The sequence below is a fragment of the Mastigoproctus giganteus genome, chromosome 10 (assembly GCF_048544385.1).
Source record: "Mastigoproctus giganteus isolate SK-2022 chromosome 10, ASM4854438v1, whole genome shotgun sequence".
In the NCBI taxonomy this organism is placed as follows: domain Eukaryota; kingdom Metazoa; phylum Arthropoda; class Arachnida; order Uropygi; family Thelyphonidae; genus Mastigoproctus; species Mastigoproctus giganteus.
The window spans coordinates 191,562,375-191,574,936 of record NC_143584.1 but is presented as its reverse complement, the minus strand read 5'-3'; the positions used below and the strand labels follow the sequence as shown (position 1 = coordinate 191,574,936).

Genomic DNA, 12,562 nt, shown 5'->3' with positions numbered 1-12,562 from the left:
AAGGGGTAAGGTCTATGTTAGACCGTCCGTGAACGTTCCAAAAGGTTGTTGGCATGTTGGGAAGATTACGCACATTCCAATGGTTAGTCGATATAAATTCTTCAAACATAGAACCTCTAGCGTCGTTACGTTCGTTAAACCAAAGTTGAGATTTTGCGTTGGAGTCAGTTGAAACCAATATATTTGCAACAGGAAAAGTGCTTCAAATTTCTTCCAAAAGATGCATTGGTACCTCAATATTATCATTTGGAGCGCAATATAAAGAACCCATGTAGAAGTCTAAAGATTGGATAGAAATATGGATGCAGGTAGAAAAGAATGTACAAAACGAGATATGACTGTTACAGTTAGAGCTCCGTTAAATAAAACAATGGCAGTTTTTGGCTGTTTGGATTCACATGCAACGACTCTAGCTACTAACGGATATCCAACAACGTGATATAAGTTATCCGTTTGTACTTAGTAGAGCCAAAAAAAAAAAAAAACCCAAATTATGATCCCCTGTAAATGATCACATCTACCCATATTTATTTTTCTGTAAATTGCGTGTGTTCTCTGGTCGATTTGCTTGTTTGCTAGACGAAAAAATCCCAGTTTCTAGGGGGGGGGACCTTTCTATCTACTAACTCAGCCAAGGAGTGAAAAAAGCCCACTAAAATTCCTCGCTTTATCGACGGGATTCGAACCCGGGCCTTTTCCACCCGGTGTGAGGAGGACGATGACGATACCGCTGTCCTAACCCTCGCAGATACTTAGTAAAGCCAGACCAATAAGATGATATTGTAACATCATTGCTCTCAGGTAGGAGAGAATTAACTTTGACTTTAACGCAGTCCCCGTAGACCGGCGCCAGGTGGAAAATTCTCCCTGATGCCTCTCCATCACACACTACGTGACTGATAAATAGCAAGTAGCGATAGCCATGCTGGCTCATATCGTCTTGCAGTCTGCACGTGTAGCACAGTGGTATCGTCACCGTCCTCTCCACACCGGGTGGAAAAGGCCTGGGTTCGAATCCCGTCGATGACGCGAGGAACTTTAATGGGCTTTTTTTACTCCGTGGCTGAGTTAGTTGGTTTCAGGCGTAGATAGCAAGGTTTTTCTCCCCAGTAACTGGGGTTTTTTCGTCCAGCAAAACAGGCAAATCGACCATAGAACATACGCAATTTAAAGACACAAATACGGGTTAATGTATTTAATTACAGGCAACCCTAAAAAAAAAAAAATAAATAATACTAATATCGTCTTGGAGATCAGCATTCAGGCGTCTGCAACTACATGATTTCATTCAAAATGTTCGCTCATCATCATATTAATCATGAATATTTGCATGGGGCACGCGAAATCAGAGTCTACCCAAGCGCTCACGTTTCTTAGCATTATTAAACCCGCAGGGATCGGATATTTACTAATCCGTGATATTACCAACTATTTCTATAATCATACTTTTGTGTTTTGACTAATAACACCAAAGTAACATCTGCATACAGTTAATTCGGCAATGCGCTTAATAGGGATAATCAAGGAAGTTGTCCAATGCTGTATCGTTTTATAGGTAAACTACACTGCTCGGCAAAATTAACAGAACACGTAGAAAACGTGGTGCGTTTTTCGAGCAGCTTGCGATAAAGCGGGACAAAATTTGATATAGTGGTGTACCCTTGAATAACGATAAAATGGGGAGACAGCGAGCAACTTCAGCAGGAATAGGGGACATTTATAGGAATTGTATAAAAATTACCAAAATGTCACATTACAGAAGTAATACAAGATGCTCGAAAACATGGTCACATGACATAAGCACGGAGTGTGATCCTCTCCAACGGCTAACAGGCCTGACAGCGGTGAATCATGTCGATATAAGGGTGTCTATTAGATTCTGCGGCAACAAATTACATTCTTCCATCAGCCCAGACTTTAGCTCACCAAGTGACAGAGGAGTTGGCTGTCGGTGCAATGCGACACCCAAAGGCGTCCCACACATGTTCGATCGTATTTAAGTATGATGATCGTGCTGGACATCACAATCCTTCGATATATTCAGTTTAAAGAGGTTCCTCTATCACTTCAGTTCAATGTGCAGTGGCGTAGTCGCGCATGAAAAGAAAATCTGGGCCAATCGTACCCAAAAAAAAAGTCGCACGTAGAGTTCGAATGCAGGGCCGGATTTAGATATAAGCTAAACACGCTACAGCTTACGGCCTCACATTACAGCGGGCCTCGCTCCATCTTAAAAAAATCCTTTCTTAATATTGCCACAGGTTAACTGTAAGAGAGAGCTGCCTCATACATGTTATAGCTTAGGGTCACAACAAGTCGAAATCCGGCCCTGGGTTCGAGGATCTGTTCTCTGTACCTCTGCGCAGTTATGATACCTCCTATCAAAAACATGAAGGGGGTGCGACTGTTGATGATTATTCCGCCTTAAAGAGAACACCGCCTTCAGCGTAAGTCCCTTTCTCTAATGTTGGAGGGACAGTACCGCATTCCTTGTTGTCTCTAAATGAAATAACGTCTAGAATCTGCTTGTTGGCAAAACGGGACTCATCAGAGAACAGAACTGCACCCTATTCGTCAGGGCTCGAAGTCACATGTTAATGGCACTAGTTTCGATGAGCTCTGAGTTGGTTTGGGATTAACGGGATGAACTATTAAAACTATTATATAAGGGTCGCCCAAAAGGCATTTTAAACTACCCATGTGTATTATGTCTCTCTAAATTGTTTGTGTTCTCTGGTCGAGTTGCCTGCTTTGCTGGAAGAAAAACTAAAGTTTTTCAGGAAAAAAAAAAACCCTTGCTGTCCACGCCTAACATCGACTAACTCAGCCACGGCTGAAGAAACCCATAAAACTTCCTCGCGTCATCGCGATTCGAACCTTGGGCTTTTCACCTGGTGTGGGGTGGACGGTAACGATACCATTGTACTACCTACACGCGCAGACCGGGGTTAATGGGATACAAAAGACTGGCTTTCTTGCGCAGAGTACACTTGAATTGAGCCTTAATGCAGTCCCATTGTAAATGTTTCGCTTCTGGCCGCAGAAATCTCAAGAGACAGTCAATGACAGAACATCGTAGGGTTCCGTCTTGCTGTTAGCACCATATAGTGGTCTGTTCTGGTTGACGTAGCCCTGGGGTGACCTTGATCAGCCCGTTTAACATTAGCATTACCATTAGAAGAGGCATATGATGCAAGAAAGCAAGCTTAAAGAGCATCAGCCAAAAAAAAACAAAAAAAAAAAAAAAACAACGAAAAAAAAACAAAACATATTTCCCATTTCATTCATACATTTGCTCTAAACGTTTGTCCAATTCTTCCTTGAATTTGTTTAAGCTGTCAACTTCCACAACGACAGATGGAAGTTTGTTCCAGATATCAACTACCTGCTGGCTAAAGGCAAATTTCCGCACATCTATTCTACAACTGTCTTTCCTCAATTTGAATTTATGCCCCCCTCAGGTTTACAATCTATCAACAGGAAGAATATCATCAGCATTGTGCCTCAAACCATTCAAGGCCTTATACACCCCAATCAGATCACCTCGCAGGTGCCTAGTCTCCAAACGCTGCGATTTGCAGAACTTAAGCCTTTCTTGGTATAAGACACCTTCGTTCCCCCTCACCAATCTTGTTGACCTGCTCTGTACGCGTTACAGCAACTCTATGTCCTTCCTAAAATGAGGCCTCCAGACCTGTATTCAGTACTGAAGGCGTGGCCTCACCATTGCCTTATACAAAGGGATAATCACTTCCTTATCCCTTCTAGTAAAATTCCTGTATATCATTGACAAAACCCCATGAGGTGCTCTGGCTGCCTGGCTGCACTGTACTGTACAGTACAGTTCCACTGTACTATAATACTTGCGGTATTTTTTTCTCTCCTTGCGTTTTTGTAGGTGTCACTATACTCACTATCCTTCTCCTTTCGCAAGGTCGTGTTCGCCGGTGTACTTAAATTAATTTTGTTAGTTCTAAAAGTCACATTGGATTTTCTGTGTTTATAAGAAACTGTCGTACCTTTTTCTTTTTGGAAATAGTTTAAAAAGAGCTTAGAACGAAGCAGTTTGTTTTATTTTGTTTTTCTTGGTCAGATAACGAACAAGTTTCAGTTTTTGGTTTTGAAATTAAATTTTGTGGAAATTAAATGGCTTTAAAGAAATTGAGTTTGGATGCCCTTGATTTGAAGGACAAACGTGTGCTTATGAGGTATGGTTTATTTTCATGATTGATTTAAATTTATTTACTGGTGAAAACTTTTATAATTTGTATCATTATGTGGTATCTCTACATATAGAACTGAAATCTCTTCTATTAGTACCGAAATCTCTACATATAAATTTTGATGGATAATTTTGATGAGTGCTCTGCTTCATATTATGATATTCCCAGGGGCTCACGTCTGGTGAGTATGGGCTTTGCACACCCAGGGTCCTGAGCTGGATATCATCATTCTTCTCTTTCTTGGTGATTCCTTTCTCTCTCTCTCTCTCTCCCTTTCTAAGAGTAGCTCAGAATTTTTTTTTTTTTTTTTTTTTTGACTGGTGCAGCAAAAGCCCCGGGCTTCCTTGCACCATATGGCTAATTGTATTAATAATAATAATTGAAATTGGTGTGAATCATATACTTCATGATGCAGTATATATATATATATATATATCATTAAATACTCGCTTAAATGATACAATATTTTAACTACGTAGTAGTTGGCTGGCTATGTATAGAAATGATGCTCTAGCAAAAACTTATACGTTATATTCACTGCAGATGAATGGCAGTTTTCAGGATAGTATTTAGTGGCTTAGCGTGCATGTAGCGAACCAGAGCAACCAACAAAAGGGAGTACCCCAAAAAACCCCGACACTTACATCCGACCCATTAAATCAACGATTGGGTCGCCCAAAATTGAATTTTGCACTGGGGTGGAGAAGTTGCCGTGTTACTATGTATTTATATTGTATAAAAAATAAAAATAGAATCTAAGTTATTTTTAGAAGAATAATACTGCTATTCTTCCAAAGCAAACACTAACCTAACACAATTATTTTAAGCTCATAATCCCTGTCTGCCCTGCTGGTTGAACTTAGAATTTTTTTCCTCATTGGGTATTTTTGATATTATATGAAAATTAGAATGAATTTAACATTTTCCAGAATCAGTGGAAATTCTCTGTGAATAATAATGATAAAAAAAAAAAAAAAATTCGAGAACACATGAATGTGGTGCTGGAAAACATCAGCCAATAGCAATGTATTATGCATACATACGTGGTACAAAGTATATAGCTTTATGGTATTCCCTGGGTAGCACTAAATGGCTGATTCTTTCATGGGTTTCCATTAGTTAAGTACTTAAATGATGAGAGAAATTTCTAATTAAAAAAGGGTATGGAATCTCTCTGTGATAGGGCAGAGATGAGAGTATGTTTAGTTTGTGTTTAAGTACTAGATCACTTAAAATAGTAAAAAGGTAGTCTTTTCAAGGAACTTTGGGTATCTAGGACATTTACAGGATGGAGTCATTGGATATAGATTTGCTGAGTCTCATTAAAGGGTGGAGTCAACCAGCAGTGATATTACCAGTCACCAATGTCCATTGTTTAAAATCCCCTTGGGTAGGGGATTTCCTGAAGGAAAATACTATATAAATGAATAAAATATAGAAAAATCTTGGGTTTTGAGTTATCGTAAAATATTTCCTTAATCACACCTTTAAATGATTTGATATATCAGACCATTTAGTTTTGTTTTTGAAGAATGAGGGAGTGAGTTTATGTATAGAAGACAATAAGCAAAAAAGTCCCCCCTGCCTCTCTTCAGAAAACTTATTTTTGGTTGAAGACAGTCTTGGATTATCATTTCAAGCAGGGGAGAGAGGATTTCATGTAGAAAATAACAGAGTGGTTTTCTTCGATTGCTTTTCCATGTTTGCTGACCACTTTTTTTTTTTTTTTTTGGCAATAAATCCTTTACAACAAACTTCATGGGGATTAATTGAATCATTTATTACTGAAATTTTGTTCTAATGAATGTCATTCAAAATTATTTTAAAAGAACCATTATTTGTTCAAATTAATTCTGTTGCATTTTGTAGTATGCAGAAGGTAGCAATTTTTGCTTTTATTTTACTTATATTAAGTTCAATAATAAATAAATAATATGACAAAATATGTACTCCAAAAGTAAATAAATTGTACAGAGGTTATCATGTTGAAGGTATATTTCATTTAAAAGAAATACAATAGTAGATACAATGTAGCATCAATTTTCCCATTTTGAAACTTAAATTTTTGTTTTTAACATTAAACTTTGTTTTATGCATTAATACAAAAATTTAATTTTAGTACAACCTAAATTTTGATTTAAGAATGTGCTAAAGATGAATAATATTACTAATTTTAAAACTTTTTATCCAAACTTGTGAACTTTGCTTTTTTTTTTGTTGTTTTGTTTTTGAATGAAAGGCGTTTTTTTTTTTTTTTTTTTTTTATGTAAACCCCAAACACAAGAGGTATTAGAACCTATAGTACTTAGTACCGTGCTTGGGTTGGAGGTTGAGAAGACGAAAGAAGATATTTGTTGACATTGGACTTGAACTTCTGTAGACTGTAATTTTCAGGAAATACATATGAAGGAAGGTTGTTCCAGAAAACGGCAGTTGAATGAATAAACGAGGAAGTATCTCGTGTCACTGTGTACTATATGGGGGGAAAAAATTGAATTTGAACATAATCATCCAAGAAGTGATGTGATAATGAATTCTTTTACTATATATTTAAAAACTTGAATTTTTTTTTTTTTTTTTTTCACCCGTTATAACTCCTTTACTCTTTTGCAAACATGCATGTGTATATGTTTTCAAGGTTCTGTCAATGCATTATCAAAAGTTTGTACATATATATGTTTATATATACAGATTCTCTTTGCACTATACAGAGACATGCTGCCAAATAGCCAATTTTATATTTGATTGATTTAGTAGGGTGTAATCTTTTAAGAAGTTTTGAGACAACGAGGAATTGGAATTGAGATCCAGAACTTGATGAAACTGAATCAGTTAATACATATGTAAGGATAGGGATATTTCTTCAAAGAAAACAATAAGTGATAATAGATTTTTATTTTTTAAGATTTTTTTATGAAATTTAGATTTTGATAATAATCTTCTCTGTTTGGCTATAAATATAAAACTGGTTATGAAAAATACTTCATATTAGCATTAGTAGAGGCATTTGATGCAAGAAAGCAAGCTTATGCAGCATCAGCCAAAAAAAAAAAAAAAAAAAGCCACTTCACCCCTCTGTTCGTTCAAAATACCTGTCCAGCTGAGCCTTAAAGTTATAATAGGAAAAGAAAGTTAATATTTAAAAGCATTTATGTACATAATTTTAAAATTTTACAGGCTTTCAGATTTCTCAAAAACAATCTTTGCATTCAGTATGTCCAGAAATTCACTCGTGGAAGTCTTAAGGAAATTATGCTAATGGATAAGGAACAATAAAGAAACTGTAATTATATCTAAGGATTGATGAAGAAGTTGATGTTTCTTTAACCCTCCTCAGCTGTATTTACAGCTTGGGAAGTGCACTCAACTCTTCCAGAGAATGAGTTTTGGTTGCAATTAATGAAACCAAACTAGTGTTTATTCTTTCTTTTACTAACCATTTACGATTTTCATATATAGTTTTCTCTCCTTGTAAACCAAGATATATATAGACTAAAAATAATTCAGTTGTACTGAATTATTTTCAAAGTCTATTTATATTATTAATGTTTATTTTTTATATGTTATTTGATTCTTTACATTTCTGATTTTAGTCTTTTTATATATTGTGTACCCTATGTTGTCTACTATCTCTGTATTTCAGTAAAATATTCATAATATTTTGGTATTTTTTGTTATTCTCTCCCTCACATTCAAGCATTCTTTTCATTCTAAAATAAATGCTAAATATAATATTTCTTACCAAAAATAAATAAAAAAATGACAACATGAGTGTGAGGATAGAAAAGCAGGTAGTGGAAATTAAAATAGTTGCTGTTTTAATTTCTCATTGCATAAGGGTTACTGTTACTCAGATCTATTGAATTGACTTTCTTATTAGTTTATCTGTCAGTTGGTGCACTGATCTGTTTAACATTTGAAATGCTCTGATTGTATTGTTGCTTCATGGCCTACTGATGAGATGAGGCTCAATGGTTGGTCTGGTAAATTTTTGTTATTATCTTTAAGTTATTTTAGAAATGTATTCCTTCTACAATATCCTTATTTGACATGGAATCACCCGTTTGCCAACTGTTTTCTGTAATTGGTATCCAGTTTCTCTCTGACTGCACACTGCGGGTGATGGTAGACAGCCTCTGTCTTCTAATTTTTCCACTAATGCTACTGTTGTTCCCCAAGGCATACTTCTTTCTCCTACTCTTTTCCTCTTATATATTAATGGCTTCTTTCTGGAAATCCTATCCATAGTTTTGCTGATGATAGCACATTACATTCCATTCCGCCTTCCAGTTTGAGAAACCTGACAATAGCATTAGTAGAGGCACATGATGCAAGAAGGCAAGCTTGTACAGCATCAGCCAAAAAAAAAAAAAAAAAAACCCTTCACATTTCACCCAAGTCAGAAGTTTGTCTCCTCCCAGTAGTTCTCGAAATCCCCAGCAACTTGCTTTCCAGGCTGCTGCTCATTCTGATGGAAGCAGTGCAAGAATCACTTTCATCTTTGCCTGTGGCTACTGTTAGTCTGTGAATCCTCCCCCCCCCACAAGCTAGCAGTTTTCTGACTAACCTAACACTGTCTCGATAGCATCAGCAAATATTCTTGCACCCCTTCTATTTAAGTGTATTCCATCCCTGTAGAAGCAGTCTCTCCCGTTAACAAGCACAGACCACAATGAGAAAAATTCTACCCCGTGAGCCTTGCACAATCTCTCCAGGGCTGAACTGATTGACAAGGTTCTCATCATATACTCCCTCCTATCGTGTCTGGGCAGGATTGCAGACACTTTCACGTTGACCTGTACTTGTTACGTAATTCTGCCGTTCTCCTACTCTTAATGTCATTAGTTCCATTGATGAAGTTTATGAACATGTTCTTTGATCCAAGCAACAAACTGCTCCTCTTTTGCCAGACTTTGAAATGTGCTTACTCTTTGTCCGACTGGCCCAATCACCCAAAAAGCACGGCATTTTTCTGTAGCCAGATTGCTGTCCAAGTGCTTATCACATTAAAGTCAGCACAAATCAACCAACTAATCTCTCCAGGGCTGAATTGATTGACAAGGTTCTCATCATATATCCCCTCCTATCATGTCTGGGCAGAATTGCAGACACCTTCAAATTTAACCCTAACTCACGACTTTTTTTCAACATTGATTTGTATTTATTAAGTAAGTCTGCAGATCTCCTACTCTTCATGTCATTAGTGCCAACATGTACAACAATATCACCTTTTGTGCCCTTAAAAGATATCTGCTCTACAATGTCATCAACTTTTGCCTCTGGCAGACATACCCTGGTCCTATTCCACCCCAGGAACTTGCTTTCCAGGAAAATTCCAGTAGAAGCAGTGGAAGAATCGCTTTATATATAATATATTACAATATATTTCAAGTTATCCTGACAATTGTCCTGTGGGACCAGTGCATTCTCCCTCGAAGATTGCCACTGTGTTCCCTGATGGACAAGAGTGAGCTCTGGCATTGAGGGCTTGACAGGCCCCATTTTAATTCCTTTTAGGGCATCTACCTGACTTCTCAAATGCTCATAAGATGCCCATCAGAATGCTGAGTTGGCACCTAATTTCTTGTCTTTGTCGTAATGTGCCAGATCGTGTCCCATTCCAGAAAGGTCTGCAAACATTTCACATTTTGCACATTTTTTAAAACTGTGATGCATTGGAGAATTGCCCCCTTTGGTTCTCCCTTGAGCCACAGCACTCCTGCTACTTTGTGCTCATTGCTTTGCTTGCTCTGTCTGGGGCCATGATTTCCATTTAAGTACAATTTCATTGATTAACAGTGAAAATTGATAAGATTAGTAAGTTTAATTGGTTAATTGGCAATATTGTACTATGCTAACAGATTCCTAATGCTGTGCTACATATTATGCTATCAAGTTTGAGATATACATTACGCTATTCTGTATCAATCTAATATACAACAACAATGGTGGCAAGTTTCGAGCGGTAAAAGCTTCTATGTATACTAAGTAGTAACCTACCACAAAATTGCTAGCTAAATTCAAAATAAGCTAAGGAGCGTAACTAGGATTATAAAGCTACTTATAGAACATGATTTAATTTGACAAATAGGTTAATAAAATGGCAAGAATTTTCAGAAACTTATTGGTTTCCTGGAGCTGTAATTTCTTTTAGCAACACGTGGACACCATTGTCCTACACAGACAGCTTCGACTTCTTGAATATCTACTACCAATTTCTTAAGTGCTGATCTCCAGGTAATTCTCCAGTGGGACAAACATAACTTAGTTAATTCAAAGTTAATTTAGTTAATAACCCTGCCATGTCTTATATCTCTCAAAGGATTCTTCTGCTCTTATGCTTATCTTTGATGACACTCAGATTTCTAGACAAAATCACATATCTGTATTAGTGATTACCCTGAGTTCTAATCTCTCTTGGCATAAGCACATCACAAATATTGCTTATCTAGAAAACTGAGTTTTCTCTTTCATTCTTGGTATTACTTTTCTTTTAAGCATACACATCTCAATCACATCTCAAAGCATATAATCTAAGCATACACATCTCAAATCCACCTTAATATGAAATATTGTTCCCACATCTGGAGTGTACCTAAAACCTCTCTCTCAGGCTTCTGGACTATATTCAAAAGAGGGCAATCAGGTTAATTAATGACCCATCTCTTCCAAAGTCTCTGAACTATCTCTCTTATAGCAGTTCTGTTTCTGCTGCATGCCTTTCTATAGATACTTCCATGGGTGCTGTTCTTCTATCCCTTCCCTCTCCTTTCTCTTCCAAACCATCCGAACATATGCTGCAACCAGTTGATATCCTGTTATTCCCCGATTTAATTCCCAGAACCACCTTTTCTTCTTCCTTGTTTATTCCTTCGACTTCTGCTTTTTGGAATAACCTCCCTTTACACATTTCCTGAAAATTACAATCTACAAAAATTAGATCTAATGTCAACAAGTATCTTCTTTCATCTTCACAACCTTCAACTCATGCACGGTACTAAGTACTGTAGCTTCTAATACCTTTTGTGTTTGGGGTTTTTATATACAGTGAAACTTCCCTTTAACGGACAGCCATGGGGAACGAAAATGTGTCCGTTAGAGAGAAGTGTCCGCTAACAAGAAGTCTGAGGGAGAAAAAAAAAGAAAGAAAAATCGTTAAACGTTTAATGTAAAATTAAATTAAAATATATACAGATTTTGAACAATATTTTTGTAAATAATATACATACAATTGTGCTATGCATATTATGACTTTATCTTAAGAAAAATACATACAGTAATCACTTATTTTCTTCTTCACCTTCTTCCGGCTGATAATTTTGTTTTCAACATTTGTTTGGAGTAAAGAAACCATCGAAAGTCCTTCAGTATCTTCTTCAGCGGTGAAAAACATTTTTAAACGATTGATTTGTACGAGCGCTTCTTTTATTTTCATCGGTGGTTCGTCGTTAATATGTTCTTCGACAGAATGACCTCCTTCCATTTCTTCATCCTCATGAGGAACTTCTTGAAAAATATCGATGATAATGTCATTGATATCTATAGCACCATCTTCTGTAGTGAGGTTCAAGTCTATACCTTAGTAGCCACGGTCACTTTGTAGCTAAAGTATCGTACATTATCAATAGATGTTGAAGTTTTTGTTCTTGGTGCTCCACATTGCTGTTCACAACGTCAATTTTTGCGTTTGAGAAGCCAGACTTTACAAAACAGTTCACTACAGTTTGTTTTCTAATTGTGTTTACTGAATAGGAAATCCACTGAATTGCATCTCGGATGCTGAGTTTATTTGCAAAGTCACTCGCACATGTTACATCGTTCATGTTTGCAATGAGATGTCTTAAAACACGTTTTCTGTAGTGAAGTTTAAAATTTTTTAATATCCCTTGATCCAAGGGCTGACACTCTGCAGATGTGTTTGGTGGCAGAAAAGCGATTTGAATGTTGGACAATTCAATGTGCAGGTTAGATGCAGCATTATCCATGAAAAGAATAATTTTTCTGTTTTGACGAATCATGTTTTGGTTAAAGTGACTTATCCATTCGCTCATGATATCTCATGTCATCCACGCTTTTTTATTAGACTTCCAGTCAACATTCAAAAGATTCAACTTTATGCCCTTGAAACAACGAGGATTGTGGTTTTCCTATAACAAGAGGTTGTTCAAAGTCTCCCAGCATATTTGTACACAATAGTACAGTCAAGCGTTCCTTAGAAATTTTTCCGCACTGGCACTTTTCGTTTTTTAGACTCATTGTTTTTTCAGGAAGAGCTTTAAAAAACAACCCTGTGATATCGTCACAGTTGTAAATATCCTTAGCTTCAAAACCACGACATA

The 12,562-nt window shown here is 36.7% G+C and overlaps 1 protein-coding gene across 2 annotated transcripts in view; it reads left to right on the top strand.

The window, feature by feature from the left end:
- The first annotated feature begins 3,963 nt into the window (after positions 1-3,963).
- The window catches only part of Pgk (phosphoglycerate kinase), a 110,043-nt gene continuing 101,444 nt past the window's right edge, over positions 3,964-12,562 (top strand). The window contains exon 1 of one of the 2 annotated variants that reach the window (XM_090383478.1): positions 3,964-4,208. In XM_090383478.1, coding sequence (XP_090239604.1) covers positions 4,147-4,208 — 62 coding nt within the window. In that variant the 5' untranslated portion in view covers positions 3,964-4,146. The remainder of the gene's footprint in view (positions 4,209-12,562) is intronic. The other variant, XM_090383477.1, reaches the window with a different exon arrangement.